General features: G+C 35.0%; 1 protein-coding gene across 1 annotated transcript in view; it reads left to right on the top strand.

Moving 5' to 3' along the window:
- Positions 1-26,634, top strand: part of LOC128854888 (homeobox protein homothorax) — a 304,609-nt gene that overhangs the window by 221,870 nt on the left and 56,105 nt on the right. Inside the window, exon 5 of the mRNA XM_054089344.1 lies at positions 12,634-12,782. Within this exon, the coding sequence (XP_053945319.1) occupies positions 12,634-12,782 (149 nt within the window). The remainder of the gene's footprint in view (positions 1-12,633; positions 12,783-26,634) is intronic.

Genomic DNA, 26,634 nt, shown 5'->3' on the forward strand with positions numbered 1-26,634 from the left:
ATCATTTCAATCAGATAATTAATAACAAAGAAATCGTAATCAGCTACAGCAAGTGAGAAATTCTATTTAAGATTGATTTTCCCAGTATTCTTATCTTTGCTACGGCACGTGCAACCAGCATAGTTCGAAACAAGATTATTATTATTATAGGTTTTCTGTTTCTTTTTGCAATTTTCGATTAAACAGCTGATAATAAGATCACATGATTTTGCTAAAGCTTTCCACTGGCTGGTACCTTACAATTATTTGCTTCTTCTGATTTAATTCATATCACCAATCTTTTTTGCAAAATAAATTCAATTATAAAACCATTTTGTCGCTCTGTTTCTCTTCTTGCCATCCCTGATCTTCCTACTATTAATTTAACCTTCTGAATTTTTTTGCTGCTGATTTCATTTATTTGTACTTCCTGTTACTTAATTTATTATTGGCTTTAGTTACAACTACCGCTATGTACTTTTGCAATATTTTAGTGTTCGTGTGTGGCGAGGACTGTAGCTTTTTTGAACTTCCTGGTGTCCCTTACACATTTGTGTAGTTGCTCCTTTTACGTAGGAGTTTTAGTTTAACTTCTTTTTTTTGCACTATTTACTATTTCGTTTTTGATTTTTTTTCCTTTCTTGCTATTGTTGGCATTCTACAATTGCGCAAAATTCCAATTTGCAGTAAATTTTGTGATTTTCCTTTAGTCTCACTCGCTGCTTGCTCACTGTATGGGCAGGTAGTAAGTCGCAAATCTTTCGAGCGCCAAATGTCTGCCAACGTACCGTTGTGCCCACACACACACATATATGCATATATGTGCTGTAAGTCCTTTCCCTACAAAATATTGTGTGACTAATCTCAAAAAAGAGTATTCCGAGTCTAGGCTCCATTGGGTACAATGGGGTCTTATTTCGACAATGTTGAATCACTCCTTCGAAGTTTGAAAGTAAGAATACTGAGAAGAAAACTTTGATAACCACCCCACCCACTCATGATGACAAAAGCGTTATGTGAAGCCTATAGTTTTCGCTTCAGACCCATCTCGAGCACGTGAACTTTTTCAAATCAAACAGGAAGTTACTTGTACTACTTGATTAAAACAAAAAAATACTAAAATTTACAAAGCATTTAGCATGAAAAAATAACAGGTAAAATGTTTTCCCTGTGCAATTTGAACTCCGGATCTCATGTGTGATATGAGTATAACAATATTATAACCAACCGCTTATTGCGTTGCAAGTACATAAGTGAGACATATGTAGATGTCAACTTCGAATTTAGAGTCCGACTAGTCTCACTTCGTACCCATTCGGGTACAAAAGGGAAACATTCGGTCCATATAAAGAAATTAAAAGTAGCAGTAGTCGTATGTTCCTTTGCGACTGATTGCGGATACATTCGAACAAGTTCCATTTTTTGCAGGGTTGTGACAAGAATGTGCTTCCATTTGATATATGTATGTAATATATACTCGTACATTCATCTACTTATCCATATGTGTGCATGTTTTTGCTAGAATATGTATTATTCTATTTAGAAATACATTTCATTTTCTTTAGCCGCACTCCCACATTTCTTAACTACTACTTTGTGAACCCCCACACTGCCTTCTACGCGTTCTTTATAATTTTTGCTGAGCTTAGTTTTTCCTTGTTATCATTTTAGTTATGTATGCGAGTAGATATTTTTCATGAGAAGCGACATTTTTGCTTACATGCATGGCCATATATTTTATTTCCTTAATTTTGCTAAGATTGTGAAATTTTTCTTTTTCAATTCTTCAATATTTTATAGGGCAATCTAATGGTTAAGCTGTGACAGGACCAATTTTTTTTGCTTATTTACCAGATTCGTGTATTAGTAGCCTAGATATTTTTATTTTCTTGCTATTCAAAATAAAGATAGTGAGTCGCATATATGTAACTCTGCAAGGATCTTTATGAAAGGTGGTTCTATACAGATACCTTTACTTGTGTACATAGCTGGTCCAAAGTTTGATGGTATTTATGCGAAACTCTTGGGCTTACGTTTCGATTTTTTCCTACGCGAACCCTATAGTTCAAGAAGAAGTAGAATTTGCAGTTACTTTCAGGGACGGCAGAATGTTATCGTAATATATATAATAATATATATATATAATTCTTTACCTTGCAATAAATACTGCTACTACTACTACTAATTCTTTCCCATGATACCTTCACCACTATCAAATCTCTGGAAAAATCGAGATTGAGTTTAATTGTGAATGGCCATTCATATCTTAATGAGATACTTGAGACTCGTACACCCATTGTTTGGGTTTGAGACCTTTGCCGCTTGCATAGGTCTAGGGCACCTAAGAAGCTGATGAGCAATCTCACTATAGCACGATCCTATTAAATACTCAAATCAATGAAACACTAAACTTTCTTTTATAAATTTGCAAATACTTATTTATGAGAAGGTTATTCAAAGCCAGAGAACAAATGTGACAAAGTATTAACTCAATATCTCAATGCTTAACAACTGTTGCGCGTACTTGACGTTGCTTGATTGGCCGACATGTAGCTAGATGAGGTACCACATGAAACAACTTTAGTATAAGTTCGGTGGGTATATTTCTTTGGAAAGTGTAATGATCTTTGGTATAATCGTATAAAGGTTACAAGTTGTCCTAGGGCATCCGGCATTAGGCCTCCTACGATATAACAAAAGGCCCGTGGTCTAAGTGGCTTTCATCATAGACCGATGCTTCCTCAATTCCCTTTAACATTTTGATTTTCACTCAGTTTTTGAGGGCCTATAATAGTTTTTTAACTGCTCCTGAATGCCAAATAATTTAATAACAACCCCTTTTTTCTACTAAGAAATTCTAACTGCGATTTAAGTTCAGAGGTCTTAGAAAAGTGAAAAACATACATATATTCGGGCGAGTTCTGTAATTTACTTTCGAGTGAGTTACATTGAAATTTTCTTACTTTATAGAACCTGCCCCTTCCCAATGCAAAGGAGGTCTTTCTCTGCTACGACATGTAGATATCATAAATCTTTAAGGTTTAAAGTTGAAGTTGGTTTCAGAATAAAGACATTTTTTACGCTCATACTCATGTGTCCATTCCCAGGCAATCTAATGATAAATAACCCTTGAATTTTTTGTCTGCCGGACTGTCTATGTTTGTCTGTTTGTTTTTCCATGCCGAAAATATTGCAAACTGTCGGATATAATTTTTGTATCCTTAGGCCTAACATCAACATGTTGTTCCTCAATATTGATGAACCTTCTCCGCAATAAAGGTAAATATTCCTCGATTATGGAATGAAATCAGTCCCGCTATAAAATAAATAGTCGCCCAATATTATCAAGTAATCATTCTCAGTTGTTAATCGAAAGTAAAAAAAAAAGAAAAAAAATTTCGCTACGAACTACTTTTTCAACTACGAATGCTTTCACGCAACTACGAATGCTTTCACGCGTGTAGTTTTCACGTTCATATGTATGGATGTGTTTGCTTTTCTGTTTGAATGTGTTTGAAAGTGTAAATGTAAATATTTGAAATTAGTAATAAAGAGCCTTACACACTTTTTTCACTCTAACGAAAAATAGAAAAGCAACTTAAATATGCAAAACAAAAAATAAAAGAGACTACTAACAACAACAAATATTTATTTTTCCACCAAAACTCAGCCAGTGCAAGCGTAAACCGGAAGCTTGATTTGATTAATCGCATTAAGCGAAGGTGGAAAATTGAGGTACTTGGTCAAAGTAAAGAAGAAGAAGAAGCAAACGGAAGCAAATGCGTAGGAAGAAAAAAAATTTTGTGTGAAATGAAATTAATTGTCAGTGAGATTAAATAAAACGCGTTGCTGTAAACAGATCTGCTCTGACCCGCTCTCTTTAATTTGCTATTATGCAAATTTTTCTGGTGTTTACGCAGCGTAAGAGGATTTTAGATTTCTCAAGAAAGAAAAAAAATGTTAAGTTGCTTTCATACATACATCAATTTGAATTGTATGTAAGCGCGTGCATCTGCTAAATAATCAAACTCTGTAATACAAAAATAAAAATGAAAATTCAAAATAGTTTCGAAAACACGCGTAATAATAATTCATTCAAATTTCAGCAGTAAATAAAAAAATTAAAAAAATATAACACAAAAATCTCTCAAACATCCATAAATCTAATAAACGCTGCGAAAAGTATAAAATTTGATGTGCACAAGTGGCAGATTATAGAGTTTATAGTTTTTACTGCTTGCAACATCAAAAAATGCGCACACACACAAATGCATGCGATAAAAAAATATACCAAACATACATATAAAGGCTTTTTACAACTTCATTAAAAGTTGTTTATGATGCTCGAAATTGATTATTTCGCCACATTGCTGCCACATTCGCCATACCCAATCGCATTGGGGCACAATTTTTGCCCGACACACTTGCGCGCCACTTGCACCATTGGTGCACTTTCAAATGTACGTATGTATGTATGTATGTATGCACATATGCTATTGTAGCTGCTCCTGCTGTATAAGCACTCGAATGCGCGAAGACTCATCGTAAAATCGTAAAAGCATCAGTGGAAAAGAACATGAAATTGATTAATGCATTTACGGCGGCGCAGCCAACGAGACAGGCATGCAATCATACATACGTACATATGTATATTCACCTCCTTATTTACATGTTTGTGTGTGATTGTTTGCCAGGAAGGAGTCACAGTGCACAACAGATGCCCTACCAGCGTCTTTAACGACAGTTCTGCGTGGTATGACGTGGCGAGACGAGACGAGGCGGCACTCAGCTACTTGCCACAGCTGCAATGCAACAAAGTTGGGAGCACGGAGGGGCTTGTATCCACATTTGTATGTTTGTGTAATTTCGTACTTGATATGTAAATACTTACGTATAATGCTTAAGTTTGTACTTCCCTCGCAAGTGGAAAAATGAACAGCAAAAAAAACCCAACTAAAGCTTACAATCCGCGCTTCACCATCATTACCATTACCATTTCCACTTCCATGCCTATTTCCATATCCACTTCCACTTACCAAACACTCTTACACATACATGCACAAGTACATACTTGTACTTCAACTTGAAAATTAATCTTCTGAGCGTGTTGCTTATTGTTATAATAACGATGTGCAAAAGCACTTGTAATGGCCTGTGTAGATACGTATGTATGTATGTGTACGCCTGTCGGGTGCAACACATGGCATAGGAATGCTGCAGCATCCAAACATGCCACCTATACGCACATATACATATGTACATATTTTTACTAAGAATGCACACTTATGCAATGAATACATAATTTATAGATTTGCCGAGTTTATTTTGAAGTAAACTCTGATTTCTAGACGATTAAAGTGGTTTTTAGTGTATTGATAGTGGAATCGAACAATGATGTCTTTATTTCGATTGGCGATTTTCGTAAAGGAATGGTTGTGAATGTAATGCTCGAATAGCAAATGATGGAGGATCAGTGATAAAGAGGGGCCAGTAGTGAGGAGTATTAAAAAAATAATAACCTCTTCCTTTTTACCTCTGCTTTTGGTAGGAACGACAGTCTCCCTGCTTAACAGACTTTCACATTAACTGGTGGAATTTTCACAACGGCGTAGTAGGCAAAATTTCTAGTTCTGGTCTTGGATAGAAAATAATAATTGCGGACTCAATTACTACTATGGAAGAAAAAGACTTAGCCGTAAGAAAATATCATCTTAAAGTTTACCGACTGGCTTCCATTACCTTGTAGTTCGGCTCCCGCGGTGCACCAGTAACGATTTTACTGACTCTCAGGAGTGAGTACTGAGCTCAAGCCTTGACAGCACCCATTCGATTTTAGTATGAAAAATTTATTGCATCGTACCGAGCGATATGAGTTTCATTACCTTGCTTTTGCAACTTAGCTGGCGCGAAAGCGATTTGTTGTTTCTCTAGCGAAACTTAGCTAGAGATTTCATTTATTTTGCCAGCGAATGTCGCATTACCATTCACAAGCGATTTTCCTATCGAACGGTAATTCATCAGATCGTTGACCAGCAGAACTAGTACACATTTCATTGAACGAGCATTTCCAGTTTAATTACTTAACAAATAATTTCGAATACGTAGTAATTCGTAATACACAATAGTTATCTATAAAATCATGTTGACGTGTAAGTTAAATTTTTACGTAATTAAAGCTGTTTTATGACAAACTTTTTTTGCAAAAATAATTTCGAAACTTTTTTTAACCTCCTACTTGTTTACTTTTTGCCATCAAAGTTATGACAATGTAACGTAGAGCCGTTCAATGAATTTAGTGCAGAGACTTTTTTTTTTTTGAAGTTTGCCAGCATTTTAGGATCTTTCACTAGAAATCACGCAAATTTCATGTAAAAACAAACTGAGATACTTAAATTAAAAATATACCATACTTACTTAAATATAAGATAGTTATACATACGAGGGGTGCCTTTTATATGTCGGGATTAGAGAACAAAAACAAATTTTAGTCATCAAAAATCACTTTATTGTTTTTCAAAATATTCTCCATGAAGATCTATACACTTTTGCATGCGTTTGAACCAATTGTCGAAGCACTTTTGCCACTCTGAATGAGGTACCTCCAAAACATGCATTCTGGATGCCGCAACCGCTTCTTCAGGTGTCGAAAAACGTTGACCTCTCAGTTTGTTTTTTACGTACGGGAATAAAAAGAAGTCATTCGGTGCCAAGTCAGGACTATACGGCGGATGACCCATTAATTCGATGTTTTGGGTGCTCAGAAATGCAGTTGTTTGAGCCGATGTGTGAGAGCTCGCATTGTCCTGGTGAAGAGTGATCCGTCTTTGGCGATTGGTTTTCCTAATTTCTTCGAAGACAACTGGCAAACAAATGGTTGTGTACCACTCAGAATTTACTGTTCTGCGTTGTTCTAGTGGTACGGTTGCGACATGTCCAGTTTTTCCGAAAAAACAGGCGACCATTTGCTTGGAAGTGCTTCGTGCGCGAACAACTTTTGTTGGATTGGGCTCATCTTGAAACACCCATACAGTCGACTGCTGTTTACTTTCGGGCTCATACGCGTAAATCCATGATTCATCACCTGTCACGATGTCATAGACGTGTTTCGAAGCCCCGCGATCGTATTTTTTGAGCATTTCCTTCGACCAATCGACACGAGCCTTTTTTTGAGCGATTGACAAATTGTGTGGGATCCAACGCGAACAAATTTTTTTGGCAGTCAAATGTTTATGCAATATTGAATGTATGCTGGTCCCACTAATGCCTAAGATTGTCTCAATCTCACGACAGGTCACATGACGATTTTGCAATATCAGTTCGCGCACAGCATCAATGGTTTTCGGAACACGATTGAATTCACCATACCATCGATAAACACTGGTCCTTGATGGAGCTTCATCGCAAAAAATGAATTAAGTTAATCCATGCAATGTTGCTGAGTTAATCCTCGTCGAAAGTTGTAAAAAATAATCGCACGAAAATGTTCACGACTTAATTCCATTTTTGGACCGAGATGAATCTTTTAAGTTACTGTAAACAACACAAATAGCGCTGGTATTTCAAAACGTTCTGAGTATGTAAAAGCCAAAAAATGTCAAACTTTGCGATACAGCTGTCAGTTGCCAGATTGCAACACCAGGGTTGCCAAATCCCGAGATATAAAAGGCAAACCTCGTACCTATAAATATAAAAAAATGTATTTGAAATTATTACGAGAGATTGATTTTGAATCTACAATGAATGCCTTTCCAAAAGAATAAAATGGCCTGTTTCCATGGAATGCGCAAAAACCAAATGCAATAAAAAATTAAGGAAATCATCACTTATATAAATAAATTTTAAAATAGCTTAATAGTGAATATGTGACTAAAGAATGTGGCCCTGCTTGAAAATAAGCGCATAGGAACTCTGTTCCGCGTAAAATAAAAGTTTGTAGCGTTGAACATTCGCGCATCCATTTTTTGGAGTAAAAATATGGCTAGGGAATTTGCGGATGCTTACAGTCAACTTGCAACTACTTGCACTATTATAAATACATATGGACATACCTGATTAAATGAAATTAACATTAAAAAACTAAAATCTAAATACTAGTTTTTATTCGAATTTAACACGCTTTCCCGTCATAGGAAAAATAGATTTTTATAAAAATATTTTTAATTCCTCGTTTATATTTTTTGATCATGATCAGAAGTACATATACAAAGAATTTAACTAAAAAATATTCGCACTCAGTTTGGCTTGGGCAAAATACTACTCGACTCAGTGCTTAGTACTGCGAGGCGCTACCGCACGTAATCGCATATGACGTTCGTTTGCAAATCGATCGACGTGACTCTACGCGTATCAGTAAGTATTTTTCAGAGGTTTGGAGTGCTGGTTTAAAAATAATTCGTAAAATTATGAAAATCCCACTATCAAACTTTGTTTTCAAAAACGACAAAGAAAAAATTCCCAAAAATGTTCAACGAAAAATATTATTTTTTCCCCCAAATAATTTAGTTTTAAACGTATATTTTATTTTAAAAAAGAGCTAAATGTTATAAAAATGTAAAAAAGGACCTTAGATAAAAGCTAAATGTTATAAACATGTAAAAAACGACCTCAGATATTTCATTTCAAAATACTCCATACCATAATTTTCACCAATGAATAAATACCAAAATTAATAAATTATTTACAAAATGCTTTCAGTGGACCACTTGACATGGAATCGCTCAGTTATTTCTACTGCTGCCACTTATGCAAAAACCTGCAGAACTTTTGGTATCACATTAGTTATTTTTTCCAAAAACTCCAGTAAGCGCACGTCATTTAAGAAATGCTGCTTAAAGTAATTTCCAGGATATGCATTTTAATCTAATCAACCATTTTAAAATGAAAATTGGGTTTTCATTCAAAATTTGCTATTTACTCGTGTCCTTTTGTTATCTGAGCAGTGCACCATAAGGTGCCACAGAGCAACTCAGCTCACTCAGCGTTCCCATGCTGTAATTCTAAGTATCCACTATACCCAAGTATATACACCGATGTCTATGTAAATAACGCTGTACAAAGTACTAACATTCACCTGGACTCTTATCACTTCTTTATCTAAGACTTATTTGACATGCCGGCCGAGAGTCAACTCAACCGGAAATTTACCTAACAACCACAGCTTAACTAACTTCCGTACTAATTGTGGCAGGATTTGCGTTGAAAATCAACCGACACACATACTTTTATAGTCTCTAGCGCACATAAATAACATAATTTCTCAAGATTTCAGAAAATGTCTACTTAAACTAAGTATGGTATGTACGATGTATGCATGCGCGTATGTGTGCGTGTATGCAACATTACCAACAGTCTAAGAAAATTTCAAGTTGTTTGCGGCAAGTAAACTACTTACTACGTATTTTACATATCAAACAGAGAAATGATAAACATTATGTTGAGAGACAAAACAATGAGACGCATTACATGATAATATTACACATGAACAATACCGTTTTATAATACACATGCATGTGCGTGTGTATGCGTGCTTAGATGAAACTACCGCCAGAAAGTCAGTAGTTAGCAAGTGGCAGTAATTATTGGTATGTAGATATGGATGTGTGTAATGTTTGTAGGCAGCATCTTAAGCAGCGTTGATGTAAGTCCACGCATCCACAAGGAGTAAATAAATTTACACTCATACATACTCGCATAAGCAGGCTGCCTCAGACCAAAGCCAACATCCACAAAAACCTACAGGCAGCGAGTCAACAATTTACGGATAGTTAGATAAACTTGACTGAAAATTAACCAAACACTCATTTAACACCGAAATTATGCATGGGCATTATTATGCGTTGCATTCGAGCATAATGACAAATATTAATTTTCTACAAACAAACGAAATGAGGCAAACACGCAGACAAACAAATTGTTTAGTCGGAGAGATTGGAAGTGTGGAGCTTGTGGAGTGATCTGTTTGAGGGGTATTGTAGATATAAGCATGGCTTGTGGGGGAGTAGTTGTAGGAGTTTGTTAGTGGGCAACATAAACTTTTCAGATTTAAATAAAAGACGATCATCAATGATAAAATAACAATTTAAAAAGTAATTTGGAGTGAAAAAATTTAAACGTGAAAGCTCTCCTTTTTCAGCGAAAGCTATCGGCCACGAAAAGTGTATTAAAGTTGACTACTAAAGCAGCAGAATATTCGTTTACATATTAAAGCTTTCGAAACGAAAGCTCAATTTTAAAGTTGCCTTTCTTTAGGGGAGTGGGAGCATTCAAATCGAAAGTTTAATTACATAACACCAAGACTTCAATGTCTATGCATAAACCAGTACACGACTACTTTTGGATTACTAAGAGCATCAAAGGGTCTAATCCAAGAACGATAGAAACACGATTGCGTTTGAATTTACTGAATGCGAATTAAAACCATAGAAGTGTAATAGTTTCTTCCGGTCCTAAATCCTTACTGGTACATAGAGCATCAAGAGGTGTATTCATAGTTGAAATAAGCAACAAAATACCAGAAAATACTGAAGAAATCATAACGACATTACAAAAAGAGTACCTTATCCTTTTACCTAACCTCAAATATAGCAAAAAAGTCGTTCTCTTAACAAAAAACTCATAATTGTATAAGTTGTACATAACTATAACACATTTATTTAAAAAAACGTGCATTTTGAAGACAATTTGTCACGCATACAAGGTTCATTAAGTAAGTCAATAAAAATTTGGTATTCTATTTTCTTTAAATGGGCATTTTAGTGCATTTTTCTATCCAAAGCTAGGCAACACTGCAGTAGCGAGAGAGATTTGGCGGCTGAAAGCAGAAGAACACGAACAAGAACTGCAATCGCTGGCAATGCGACCAGATGTTAAAAAAAAGTAAAGCTAAATAAAACTGAGTGGATTATTAAACTAATTTAAAAAAAAGTGTATTTTACAAAATTATAAACATTACTTTTAATTAGAAGAGGCTAGAAAAATGTCATGAAGAAAGAACTAAAACTTCGAGACTAAATAACAAAAAAAATAAAATCCCAAATCAAGTTAAGAAAATGGTAATCTGGCCATACTGGTGCTAAAACGACGTAACTCATTGTCAAATTCGCTGAGAACAAAGTAACCGTACCGCGATAGGCGCCATCTCATTTCTCTTTCCATCATGGGTCTACTCTGTAATGCGTTGCGAGTGAAAATTGTATCACAAAATCAATTTATTGTCTGTATTCCAATAAAAGCTAATGCACATGTACTCGTATTTCTTTCAAACTACATTTCTAAGCTGTACGGCAGGCGTCAAAAGAAAATGTACACCACATATTGACAAGTTGTGACTATTCATTTAAAAAGTTTCGAAATAAATTGCACAACTCGGCAAATTTTCACCAAAACTTCAAACTTTTCACTCAGAATTTTTGGAGTTTTTATATAATAAAGACCAGTTTTGGTGTAATAAATAGCAAGTTTGAAGTGGCTCAAAAATTCGCTTTGCTCTTTGGCAATTTTTTCTACTGACGGTGTTGGGTGTTTTCTTTCATATAAAAACAAAAATGTGGAGTAGGCTTTTAACGAAGCAAATGCACTAGAACGCGACTAAAAACAAAACTAAAAAATCAGTGTGATTTTTTACCTATTTGAAACTTGCACCTTAGATACTATATCAAAAAAAAGGAAGAGAAATATTTTAATGCGATATGATTTACGAAATGCTTAACTTCCTTTCGTATTGACATTACATAGTGTGAGTTTAATTATCTTATTCACTCAACACTTTTTTCTGGTTTTTAATGGATGGCTTACATTCTAGGCACTTCACCGAGCTCCTCCTCCTATTTGTGGGGTGTGTCTTGATTTTTTCCATAAATGGTTGGCCCTACAGTCGTATGTCGCCTCCAAACGGCAGATGATCTTGTTATGAGAGGCTTTTTCATGGCAGAAATACAATCGAAGGCTTGCCATTGCCTAGCGATGGGCAACCGTCATTAGAAAAAGCCGTTTCTATCATTTGGTGTTTCATGCGCAGACAAGGTTTCTAACCCGGGCACTACTGAACGGTAATCACCCACCAACCCATGCGGCTAATACGGGCGAATATAGGCATTTCAAAAAGTAACAAAACGAAAAAAAAAATTATTTGAAAGAAATTTTTGAAGAAAAATCTGTTAAAGTAGCTAAGTGAAAGTTTTGAAAAATAAATATATTTAGGTAAACTCTTAGTTTTCATATGAAATTTTTAGTTATTTTCATAAAAAATTAGAAAAACTTATAAATATTCATTTGAATGAATATGAACCGCTAGAGTGTGAAAGCTAGTTGCTGTGGTGTGAAAGCTATTCATTAAATATGAAAGCTTTATGTTGGTTAGAGACGCGCTTATTTTGCATTTTATTGCGGAAACTATTTAATTTAGTATGAAAGTTGAACTGAAATCGTTATCATCCAAACACCATCTGCGTGGAAAGTAATAAAATTCAAAGAACTAAAGCCGCACATAATCTTTTGCGCTACTTATTTGCTACAAAAATGAATTATTCGATTTCCCCTGTGGAAATTAAGTTCATGAAAATTTAGTTCATAAATAATTTAGTACATAAATTTTTTTCCAAACTAATTTTTAGTTTCAAATTAACATTTATAATTATTTCTTTTTTTCCCTTCTAGGTGACGCCAGTAATGCCAGTATAGGCAGCGGCGAGGGCACAGGCGAAGAGGATGACGATGCGAATGGTAAAAAGAACCAAAAGAAACGTGGCATTTTTCCAAAAGTAGCAACAAATATCTTAAGAGCGTGGCTGTTTCAGCATTTAACGGTGAGTAGGCACGCATGAAATATATTTATGTATGCAAGTGTATAGGAATTTATAAAGATAAGCGCTTTAATATGATTTCATAAGATTTTTATGATTTTCTTTTAACACAAATTTGTGTGAATCTTGCGATATTGCGATAAATCTTTAATGTCTAATTCAATGCCGTCGCTGTTATGCACGGCTGAGTTAAATTATGCATACATATATATATTATTGGTGTAAAAATGTTGCATTATTATTATTATTATTTGATTACCTATTCTTGCTGTTTGCTATGCTATTTAAATGAACATTTTCAAATTTTCTGTTTACACAAAATATTTTAGATTTATAGTTGTACGTTTATAAATCAAAAAGATTTGTGCTATTTTATGCAACTCTTGGCTTTCGCTGGGCACAAAACAAAAAAGTGATAAAATGCCAGCGGATGTTTGAGTTGGGCTGCCAAGTGGTGAATGAAAAACAAATAAATATCAAAAGAAGGAATTCAAGAGGAGATTCAGTTTGCTTAGGAAAAGATGCATAGATGCAAATCGGCTAGAGTTTATAGTTTCAATAAAAACTGATGATATTAAAATAAATAGATAGGCCGATAGTCTTAGCTACTAGCGCTTTTCGTAATGCAATATAATTAGTTGTAATTATATTTCTAATAAATAAATAAATAAGTAAATAAATAAATATATAGATAAAATACAAGGCAACCTGCCACTACGCAAAACTTATAAAAACTGGAATTACGCATATTTACTTTTACTTTTTTTTTAAGCCTTTTGCAATATAAATATTTTATATACAAATGTACGTGCGTATGTTACCCACATCTTACAATCCGTTTTGCTAGAAAATTTTCCACGACTTTTTCAAAAACACGTCAGCATTCAACTCGCATTATAAAGCTCACAACGACCTCTCAAACATAACCCGTTATTAATTACATGTTTATCTCAAATAATATTTCTAGTTGCACAACTAAGTAATTCCACAATCAGGAGCTCCTCTCTAAGGGTGCTTGCTAGTTTCTAACAAAAGTTGTTGTAAAAACCAAAGAATGCAGCAACACAAAATTGTAATTACAGAATGCCATAAGCACAGCAGTATTGCCGCATTTGGTTATCGCTCTTTTATCAAGAGAAAATATTAGCAAATGCAAAGAAAAAAAAACATATGAAACAAAAGTGTATATGCGCATTCATTTTTGTATGTTATAAATGTAGTACGTGTATGTGTTGCCACACTTGCTAAGCTATAATTTGAATATACCGTATTTCTCTTTAAAATTCTCTTAACAAAAATTAAATTCACTTAGCCCTTTTCAACTGCGAAAGCGCCAATTAGCCATCTTAGCACGAGATAAACGATTAATAATTTAGCGCAGGAGCGCAAAAAACAGCTCTAATAATAATATAGTTGAATAAAAGTCTTACACTTTCCTATGAATGTTAAGGATATTTTTTATTTTCAAGCAAACACTGTTAAATAAAAATAAGTAGTTTTTCAAGAGTCAACAGTGGGGAATTACGATTTTTTTTGTGTGTTTAGGTGGCTGTCGAATAAATAACTTTAAATAAGTGCCTATGCATTTTTGATCATGTTGACTATGAATTTTTATGAAATATTATAAAAATAACGCATTTTGTAATATGTTTTTTCTTGATACGAATTTTTCATTTTGAGGTTCCACGGCTGTAGAAATGCATATTTCTTAAAAGACAATATGTCGAATGAAAATACATTAGATATTCTATTTCACAAGATAAAGCTTATACTCGTATTATACAATGTTTTTTCAGGTATTTATTTTAGCTGTTAAAAAAAAATAATTTTTAAAAATATTTTCTCAATTATTTATTTTAGCTGTTAAAAAAAAATAATTTTTAAAAACTTCACTTCAACCTTATAAGAACCGAAAGTTTAACCGTAGGTTAAAAGTCTGTATGAGCGGAATATTTCTTGTTTTATTCTGCATAAAAATATTTATAGTGTTCTTTTTCACCAAACTATTACGAGATATTGGTCGATAAAGCCATACATAAATTTTTCGTATATTTTTGTATTTTGAGTCCAAACCGACTGGGGTTTTCTCAATACAGATGCCTACTATTTTTTTTTTTTCACATCTTATTTTTTCATGCTGAAGCTAATCGAAAATGCGTGAGTGTTAAAAAAAGGATGTAAAAATTTGAAGGAAGTAATAGTGTGGACCAGAATAAGCAAAAAGGTCTTAAAACTCTTAAAAAAGTCTTGGGACTGCAAACGATTTTCGAAATATGCCAAGTTATTCTTTGTTCTTAGTTCCTCTGTTGCTTGCCGGGTTTTATTACTCCTTTTTTAGTTGGCTGACGTTTTGAGAAACTATTTATGTTGAATTTGAAGCAAATTATCGGTTGACGAATGGATATTCTCACGAGCATCAGCAGTAATAAGTAATAGGCGTACCCACCATCTGTAAGAGTTTTAAGTGTCCTACAAGTCTTTCCTTTAGATCTGTCCCTTTCTTTTCTTTCCTAATGTGTGCTGAAATTTTTTTCCTTAAGGTCATCGGCATTTTGAATGCACGGATTTTTCGAATTGTATACTTTTCTTGTCAGGATTCCCTATAAGTTTTCTGTCGGGGCTCTAGTCTAAGCTTATGGCTGGCCTATTTTATAAAAATGTAATTAAAATACAGGAACTTTCCTCCTGTGAAATAAAGTATATATAATGAATGCTATAAAAAATCTGTATTTGTTATGGCAAAAGTAAAAAAGTTGTATTAAATATACCCTTATAAATATCATGGAGTGAGAGAAGAACTTAAAACAATTTTTTGATTAAATTTTTTTTTCTTTAAACTTTATATTCATGAAAAAAGGAAAACTTATTATGCAGCATTACAATATTAGTGCAAGTGGAAATTTGCCTGGATAATAAAAAAGTAGATTTTTGTTGCACGGTGTAATACGAAAATAACTTATTTCTCTTTTGTTTTATTTTATAAGAAAGAAAATTGTTTACGAAAATTTAAGAAAATAACCGCTAAAACAAAACTAAACTTATTTTGTTATTAATTTTCGATGTTGTTGTTGTTTTTGAAAATTAAAGAGAATGCTAAAAGAGTTTTTTCTAAATTTGAGAATAAAATTATGCCTTTTTTTGTTACTTGCTCAAATTTATTTTAATAAATAATTCCAACTTCCAATTCCAATTCCCTATTTTCTTATCAAACTCTTGAATTTATTTTTAAGAAAGCTTCAAATTGAAGAAACTGAACGCAACATGTGACATCGAAGTGATAGGCAATTAACTGCGCAGCACTTTCTATAAGCAACAGTTGCCAATAGGCTACCAGAAGCCAACATTTAGTGAAGCCAACCTAAAAAAACCCAATGCCTTTCCTTTACCTTGTGTTGGAAAAATGGCCGCAAAATGTCAGTTAACCGCATGCAAATTGTTTTCCAGAAAGCCAAAGTCAAAAGCTACGACTATTTTCTAACCTAATTTGTACAACTTCATAACCAGCCAAGTCGCTGCAAGTATGGTGCTGTGCAAGTATGACTTAAGCCACAGCTATTGCTAATATTTCCGAGTCAGCCAGCGCTAGTAGAAGAGTACAACGATTTCTTTTTACTATTGAATAAAAACAGGAAAACATAGAAATTAGAAAATGCGAAACTGGCATAAGCCTTGTTTTTTTTATGTACAAGTAATAATTTGGAGGGCGACTAGCGGATGGAGACTACTGTAACTAGCGCGTTTAGCAAATCGACATACTTGTCCATACACACACATATGTATGCATGTATGTATGTAAATGTAAAGGGTGTTTCTTTAGAGGCGATATACTTTAAAGCACTGTTTTCTGGGGCAGCTAATTTGGCACGGATAATTGTCGTTTTGCGATTAATATGACCTGGCAATTCATCATGGTAGACTCAAGCCGCAGCAGCGTTGGCAAATTATTTAAATTTATTGTGAAAAAAGCATGATTTAGCTTGACACAGCAGTGCACAAGCCTTTATTGAGTGCATAATGATGACATCCAGAAAAAGTCATCTTTTGAGCTGAGGCAATCACTGACCAATTCGTTCGTGTGATTTGACTCGTTTATTTTAGATTATTTTTTTTTTTTGTTGATATATAAAGCCATATGCCGAGGATGATAAACCAGAAATCGTTTAGCATTTCCAACATTTGATTATTTTCTGCGAAATGTGTAATGTGCATATGAAAATTACGCCTACAGATTATGCCATGTACGCGCAAATCGCGGCGCCCACATGACGGAAATCAGGCTCATACATAAAGTAACATAAAATTTAGTTTTAAATAAAGTTAATTTCATGTATATTCAAAATATTTTCGGTATTTTATACAGTACATTGAAGTTTCTGCGCCTCTAGAAAGAACACCCTCTATATGCAAACACAGCATATGCATATGTATTTGTACGCATATCTTTCATGTGCTTGATAAGAATCTTTGCGCCGTTGCGTTGCCGGTTTTTCACCTTCCCACTTCAGGCGCCGGCAGTTGGCTACTGCAGTGCTATTTTTATTATGTAGTTATTCCTCTCATTTGTTGTTAAACGCTACTGCCATTGTTATTAAACAAGCTGATATCAGCTTTATCATTGTTGTTATTGCCATTAACGGGTTACCATACCTGTATGCCATATAAGTTTGTATGAATATCGCTCACGCTATTTGCTTACTTTTCGTTTATAGTTTTTTATTATTATTTATTTGTACTATCGCGCATACAACTACACACATTTCTGGCGTATCTCAAAGACTGTTGCGTGTATCTAAATATGAGTAGCCATTGTACATATGTGGTGCAAATATGTATGTAAATATATTTACTTGGCTACATTCATATATACATATATATGTGGTATACATATACACCTACATAGATACAGACGCACATATGTACGTGCTTTTTATCTCACTTTTCGCGCTGAGACTCTCCCACTGTACTGGCATACATGCAAACATACATACATACATACATACATACATACATACACAATCATTTTAGTTTTTCTTTGCGTTGCTCATAAATGCGATTAAAAATATTTATTCATTTATTTTTACTTTTTTTCGCTCTGCACTCAGCAAATAAACGCACGCACACACACCAACAATTAAATACTTCGTAGCCATCAGCGGCGCCCATTGGAGCTCGCTCACTCCCATCACCGCTTGGTAGGTGGAGTGATATTTCACTGTGTATGCGTTTTGTTGTTGCGTTATGCGCACACACATCCTCTGCGCTTGGTTGTTGTTGCTGTAGCTACTATTGTTGCACAGTAGCCACTATTGCTGCCATTGGTTGAAATGTGTTGAGTCGCTTTGCTATTGTTGTTGGATTTCGCTTAAGCTACTTTGACGGCAGTGTAGTTGTTTTTCTTCAACAGTACGGCGTTGTTATTATTGTTGGGTACAGTGGTTGTTGCTACTGATGTTGTTACTATGGTTGTTATTCTTGTGTGGCTGTTGTTGTTGCTGCACGCTGACGCCACCTGACAATTTACTAGCAAGCGCAAAGCTTACGTTAGCGAGCGTAAAATTAAGTATGGCTGCCATCCGTTTCGACGTTTAGCTGCTGCTGCTAGCAAATGGGCGAACAGATTGAGCGTGCGGGAGGGTTAGCCACGTTTTTATTCGAAAGATTGCTAGAAGTAGAGGTGAGGGAGAAGGTGCCCACAGTGTAGAAGGTGATAGTGGCGTTTCTAATTATTAATAATATTAAATTTTCAAAAAAAAAATGTACATACATACATACGCTTGTTTAACAAAAATTTTTTTTTTTTTTTTTTTATTTGAAAATTGGAAAAGTAATGAATTACAATCACAATGAATTAAAAAGCATTAGCGACTAGGCCATCAGCTTTACGTAACATAAGTATTTATATAATAATATTCGTGTATAATTTAGATTTCAAAATACAAATTAATTTTGTAAATAAAGTGTATACAACTTTTAATGTTTTCTGCGTTAACTTCGTGTTCAATTAAAATTGAAATACATAAATAAAATATTCTAAACTTTAAAAGTTCAAATGTATTAATAACATTTTTAATCTAGATAATATTGTGCTATAAAATAAATTTTCAGCAAAAGCTTTGATTGCGATAAGCCAATTTCTACCAATTCGGTTACTAAATTTTTGCGTAAAAGTCTGAAACTTTGTTCTCTAAAATTAATCTTATATGTAAATATATTTCATAAAAAAACTACTCATGTCTGTAGTTTTCAATAACCTATTCCCAACCCACTCCAATTTCAACTAAAAATACACCGCTTTGGTGCTACAACTCTCCATATAACCTTTTTTATACATACGAGTATATAACTGTTGTTTAACTAAAAGTCACCTCGTGTAAATTCAGGGTAGTCAAATTTTTTCACATTGAACTTCTTATTCAACCTGTGAAAGCTTAACTGTGTAAACATGCGCAATAAGACCTTAGCAATAGAAGAGGGAATCGACGTGTCCTGCATGGAAAATCTCTTATAAAAATATAGTATATATAATATGTACATATTTATATATATTTGTCGCTTACGCCCTCTGTTAGATATTTGGCAGAGCTTTTCCTAATATTCGTATTTTGCGTCTTGATGTTTTTCCACAAACAGAGGGACCTACAGTTTCAAACCGCCTCCGAACGGCAGTTGGTTTGTCATGAGCAGCTTTTTCATGGTAGAAATATACTCAGAAGTTTGTCATTTGCAGAAGGGCAAAACAAAAAAAACTTTTCTATCAGTTGGTGTTTCATGACCGGAGCTTCGAGCCCATGCAGTACCGAATCTATGTAGTTACACACCAGCTCATTCGGTTACAGCTGCTGCTATGGAAAACCACTATTAAGTGGAGTTTAGAAACCTAAGTAAATACAGAGAGTTAAGGTTGCCCAAACTACACAATTCTAATACTCCTGGATAGCTGCAGCCACGGCAGGAGTTGTTTTGCTGCACTCTCAGCTGGATTGCGTGAGCATCCAAAGCCCAGTCCAATGTGAAGATATCAGGCTATATATAAGTACTTTCTGTCCATATTGATGATGATTGAAGCTCATTTCGGGCAACAGAGGGGCCAAGGATCAACGGTTGAGCTTATCGGCTAATTAGTTTCCATGAATGTTATAGTACCCCGGTACACAAATCTGAGTAATGGTATACCGATGAGCTAAGCCTGTGACATAAGCCTGCGCCGCCGTGCAAGACTAGATGCTACTATTAGCTTACGAAGAATTTTTATTGTCACATCGCTGTAATACTTTTCTCTGATTATTTTACAAGCCTTCCAGAAGGCAATCAGTTCCAGCTGAAAAGCGCTCGAGGAGTATGTAAAATGCGCAGGACGAAAACTTATTTCTTAAATACTGTGATATTATTGCTTGAAAGTCAAGCGGAAATGTGCAACTAATTAACAGGAATTCTTTTTTTTGTTTGAAATATTTTAACTAAAAGTTAGTATTTTGTAGCGAAATCGTTGCTTTCTACAAATCATTGTGAAATCATTGAATCCGCAACACATTGACCCCAACAAGATTTTACAACTACTTTGCGGAATCTCTCCCCACCTACTTATGTTTGGCTTCTTTTACAGCACATGAAAATTTCCGAATTTGTTAAAATGAACATTTTTCTTCATATCTGATCAAAGGCTTTCAATAGGATTCAACTTTTAAAGCAAGCCTTAAAGTATCGCCGTACTACTCTGAAGCCAATGTTTTGTGTTCCGTGGAGTATATTTTGGGTTGCTATGCTGCTGGAAAATCCACGTTTCGGATAAGTTGGCCCTAAGGAATATTGTTCATAACTGAAACATTTACAAAAACAATTGTATGCGTCTATCAATTCGAAAATTGCTGCTATGTATCGATTATCGACATAAATCTTCTTCTCCTTCTTTGTCCTTTATTATAGGTTTGCATCGGTTTTTCTTCACACACTTTACAGATAAAAATTTACAGGTTACATATATAAGTTAACAATTTACATACATATAACAAAATGAGCATTATACCTAAAATAATTTTATTATTGATATTTCATTGGTGCTCAAACCCAGTATTTGGTGCGCGGCCCGGAATGCGTCTTCCAGATGGTACAAAATCTCTCGCTGCTTTGATAATCCTGTGCTTCCAGCCCTTATCACATAACCGTTCCAAGCTCGTCGTCTTAGATACTTAATCGTTTTAGATACTTAACGATGCCGTTTATACATACAGACATATATATTGTATTGTACATACATATATAATTTACGCACACATCCGCGGTTAGGCCATTTGTTGAGCATCTCTTGAAAAATATTTATTCATTTATTTATTTATTTTTCTATTTATCCCTATATTCCACCTATGTTTTTGCAATAAAACTTAATATAATTATGGTAAAATTAATGCAATAAAGGGTCTCAAATGCCTTAAGAGAACCCACGAGTCGGAGTGTTGTGTTACAAATGGGGACACCAGTAATTTTATGTCTATGGGTTTTATGACACCAGAAGAGAGTTCACACAGCTGATTAAGCGACTCAAGTGCAGCTTCATTTATTTCACATTTTAGTTTGAAAAATTTCGAGTTTTTCTTGAAGTCCTCCAATTTCTACTTTTTCTTCTAATTTTAAATCAAAAATGGTTGATTAACACCTTCACTAGGTGACAATTTTTGAAGAAACTGTATATTGCTATGAAGGTGATCATTGTTTGAAGAATGCTAAAAAAAATTGTCTTCTATTTGATGCTAAATAGTAGAATTGCTGTGCCACTCCGCGTTCTTCAGATATGTTGCGAGCTGTGTAAATGCAACATTGTCACAAAAAAATAAGAAAATTCGAAAGAAACCCCCAAAATTGTATGGAAAATAACATTTTCTCATTGGAAAATCACTTAAGTATAAACAATACACTATACAAACTCAATTTCCCCCATCCCGCCAATAGCTTTATACCAGCATCGACACTTCCTTGACATGGCAATAAATCAAATCGACTAAAGCAATATCAAGTAAGACCCCAAAAAATTTGCAAATCTATTCCACTACGCAGTCAGCTGTGTACGAGGGATGCCTCATTACATTTGCCGATGAATTTAATTTAAAATCTAAATGCACGCACACAAAGAATAGTAGAGTATGGCGTTTTAACCGAATCCTCCGCAAAGCGTCACTTTAACCAACGTGAGCAGGGAAAGCAACTCATTCAGCTATTGAATAATGAGGATGAATAGAATTCACACAGGAAAAAAATACGAGGAAACCCATAGCCTGTTTCACACATGTATTCACATACCTACATACATATGTACATATCCATGTACATATATTCTACATAAATACTTGGTAAATAGCTGCGTAAGAAAAATGTAAATAGAAAAACGTCTGGAGGCCGATGAAAATGTGGCAATTGGAAGTTGCAAGTTCTTACAACAACAAAAGAAAAAACAATTTCCTTAATGCTACTGCAAATCGGCGTTAATAGCATTAAGGGTAATAGCTCAAAACTGGCTGTAAGTAAGTACCCGAAAAAAAAAAACAAAAAACAAATGCATTGTTATACATATGTGTGTGGTTGAGTGCTAATGCTGCGCTGCAGAAGTAAACATGAGCGATGCGCTGATTTAAACAGTAATTCATCAATGTCGCACACATCCTCGTCGCGCTCGTCTGCTCGTCCTTGTCGAGAGCAAATTCTAAAATGCATTAGCTTACTTAGTTGAGTGCTCAGAGGAGCTTTGGAAGAGTATGTAGCAGGCGTAGTACATACATATATATTCATATGTATATGTATACACACCTGTGTTCACAATAATAGCAGTATGGCATATTGATTTTACTATATTTTTATTTTTCTTTAAAAACTTACATTTTTTTAAAGAAATGTAGTGCATACTACAATTGAACTCATGCAGAGGAAAGTTTCTAGCTTTAACAAAGTTTAACAAAATTCCAAAAAAATTCATAAAAATTTCAACGAATTTTCCAACTTTTTAGTCAGAACTTTTAGGAAAATTTCGAGTATGCAGTTTTGTAGTTGACCCAATTTTGGTATAAGAATCGGCCAGCTTCAAGTGGCTCGAAGTTCGCATTTCATATAGGTATATACATATTTCCCTTGGTTCCTAGGAGGAACAAAGGGCCGTTGGTTTCGTTAATCTGTGAATTGTAAGATGGACAGGAGATTGGTCATCCGCATCCGAGTCTGATTCCGGAACTGTAGGCTTTACTTTCAGGCTGGCATGAGTAATAAGGGCATTTCCTCCTCACAGTTCGTAAGGTCCGCCTAATCTCAGTCGTCAGAGCCCCGTTCGTTTAGAACAAGGGTTCGACATGAAGGTGAAGCTGGGAGCTGGTAGGCTTTATATTCACGTCAAAAAGCCCATTAGTCCACATAAGATGGTGTTTTGGGGGCACCATTGATTTTTAGTAATTTTAGTTTTTTTTTTGTTAACGGTGATATCCATTTTCGTTCATTCAACGAATGCTCGAATAAACAAACAAACAAAAAAACTTTTACAAATCAACGCGTTTTTTGAGCCACTTCCAGCTTGCACTTCATTTTTCTAATGATTCTGATTTTTCTAATGATTTTTAAATTTTGCACAAGGTTTGAAATTTTATATTACAAGCGAATTTTTAGTGGTTGAAAAGCTTGAAATTTTGCTGAATTTTTTTTTATTTTTTTTTAATTTTATACAAAGTGTGAAACTTTAAGTTACATGGTTTTTGCTATGTTTAAAAAAAAAACTAAAAAAATAAAAAAAAAAAATAGAATCAAAACCTTGCAATAAGATGCGCTACTTTTATTTTGCACACAGGTGTATGTATGTACCTATGCATACTTGCTTACATTTGGGCGCAAGAGTATTTTTAGTGTTTTAACAACCTGCCTGCAGGTCAATTACTTTTGGCCGAAATAAAACTCATTTCCGTTTATTTTTTCTGTTCAATTTTTGTTTGTTTGTTTGAATTGAAGTCTGTTCTGAACTAAGTATCTCGTTGTTATTGTATTCATCAATGGAAGTTCACATAAGTTTGCTGATATGCCAAATCTTATTTTGTATATATCCTGTACGCTACATACACACGTACATCATATATGCATACATATGTATATCGACTGCCTTTCCTTCCTCCATCTGCTATTATGGTTTTTTGGCGCTCACGGGTCATTTTCGTTTTCCTGTTTTTCTTGCTTGTTGCCAAAACGGTAATGGCTTTTTCCAAAACAATATTACGAAATACCATTAAGATTGCTATCAATATCTCATATGGCAATGGTAGAAAAATATGCGCACAGCTACAAGCTCACACACACATGCATACGAATTCAGTTACCTTTTTCCATTCGACTAGCAGCAGTAAACTTAAAAATTAACTTAAGCCACATTTTGGTCAATTTCGTAAAGCTGCTTCCACTTCCTTTCCGCGCCAATCGCCACACTAGCTTAGTAGTGTCCTTTTTGCTGCCATTTGTGGTCAGCGCCATATCGCCAACAGGAAATCTTTGGAAAAATAAATGCATTTGCAGTCACTACCGAAACAAGATTTCTTTAGCTGTTCAAAATGGCAAGAGGAAAAAGCAAGTGAGTAAAATAAAATTTGATAGTTTTGTTTGTTGTAGCACGCAAGCCAATAACAGGATACACATATGCTTATACAAAGGTGGCTAAGTATGTGTGTAAGTATGTATGCATGTAAGCAAAGCTAAATCCTTGACTGGCCAGTACATTTGACCAGCAGCTTAGAGTTCAGAGCCAAAAAATGGTAAATATTGTTGAAATCAAAACTTATCTAAATTGCCAACCACAAACGCACACGCGTGAGCATATACACACATACAAGCACACAAACAGTAGATTTCACATTGAAATTGAGAAAATGAGACAATTTGGTGCATAAAAAAAGAAAAGTCCACAAAATTATCGAAGTTAAGCAGTTTGCGGCTTAAACTCAAAGGTGGATCATTTAAAAAAAAAAAGAAACAACAACCACTACTAGATAATCAACTATGCTAACCCTTTAGCTATGTGTAGACCATAGATGACCATAAAAATACATACTTGGTAGATAAAATGATAGCTGCGCGCACATACATACACATGCACATTTCTGTTCATGTCCCCCTCCCATCATCTTCAACGAACAGTTAACGGGCAACGGTTTGTTTCGGAAAATGCATACATTTATTTAGAATGTTTCCTCTTTGCACCGTTTTACCTACTTTGCTATGCACAAAGCTTTGCAACTTTGGTACTTTGCTCGGCACCGCTGCAAAATGGGGCATAACAAATTTGTTTATATCGGAAGTGTCATTTAGAGGTCCGGCCAATATTCGTAAAAGACATTAGGCAAATACATTTCGGCAGCATTCAAAAGCGATTTGCGCACATTCAAAACTTATTTGAAGTCACTTGACCGTCGCCATCACGTGAATGTGTATTTTGATGGGTCACAAGCCCGAGCATATCTACTAAAGCGAGTGTGCTAAGGTCACTAAAAGGGTTTTATATTCCGTTTGTGGCTTTCATAGATGTACTTCTTTGCGTTTAAATGGCTTTAGAGTTAATAAAAAGTTGACGTAAAGCCTGTCGCCATGCTGGATAAACGAACGGCGCACGTGGTATGATAACAGGCAGTTTGGTAGATGGGAGATATTTTGTAAGGAGTAGCAAACGATTGATGATGTGGATGGGATGCATTTAAGAGCTACTAACGATATTTTGATTTTAGTTAAATATCAGAAATACTGAAACTTTGCAATGAATACAAATACTTTAACACTTTTACATCTGTATTAAAAATATACAAAGGGCCTTCAAAAGACGTTTTAGAACGAAGTCTGTAAAAATTTGCACTCTTTAAGGTTTAACTATCTTTATTAAAAATACGGCCCTGCCCTTACTTAGCTGCCCTGCTCTGGCGGGGCTAAGATCTAGGCATCTTGGCTCCTACTTTTTTACCACGCCTGCTGATATAGCTGGTGCTGACATTAAAAATCTGATGAATTTCATCAGCAGCATTAAGCGGTCGACGCAAATATAGTCATCGTTCGTAATCCACACGCTCCTAACCATCCCAGCACCATCTCTCCCCTCCCTCTCCCTGTATCCCATTGGTCTTTCTCTCCCGCCTCACCCCTCCATACTGGCATCACAAAGGACGAATCCTTCTTCATCCAAGTGTGCCCATTCCCTGGGCAACCATATCAACCTAACCTAACCTAACGGCCCTCAACAAGTATGTATGCAAATGTGAAAAATTACAACATTTAAATGTCCATCGCGAGCGCCTTTATAGGTAAAACAGTCGACTCATGAATGCCTAATTGTTGAGAATGTCGGGATATCGATGTTGAAGGTTGTTCAATAACATTTTGCGCTACAGCAGCATTATTTTCAACAGGGCGTCCAGTTTTTGACCTGTCAGTCCTTTTTTGTAAAGCGCACAAAGCTCGATACTCGCCGTCACTAACGTGCAAGATCCGAAAATTTTCCACAGAATCTTTCTCTCAAACACTCCCAGGGACGCCTTATCTGATGTTGTCATCGTCCAAGCTTCTGCGCCAAACGATGAGAGCCTGCGCGGGCATGATGAGAGCCTTATAAAGTGTTAGTTTTGTTCGTCGACAGAGGACTTTACTATTCAGCGTTTTTGCATGGTCCAAAGTGGCATTTATTAGCAAGAGAAACTCCTCTCCGTGCAGTTTCAAGGCTGACATTACCATCGGTGTTAATGGTGAATGAAAGGAGGTAATTCGTTTTATCATCGTTCACCACCAAACGCATTATCTTCTTTATCCGATTTGAAAAATGCAGAACTAACTGTGCGGTTGTTAAGGCCGATGATATCAATGG

This window comes from Anastrepha ludens, chromosome 2 (genome assembly GCF_028408465.1).
Source record: "Anastrepha ludens isolate Willacy chromosome 2, idAnaLude1.1, whole genome shotgun sequence".
Classification (NCBI taxonomy): Eukaryota; Metazoa; Arthropoda; class Insecta; order Diptera; family Tephritidae; genus Anastrepha; species Anastrepha ludens.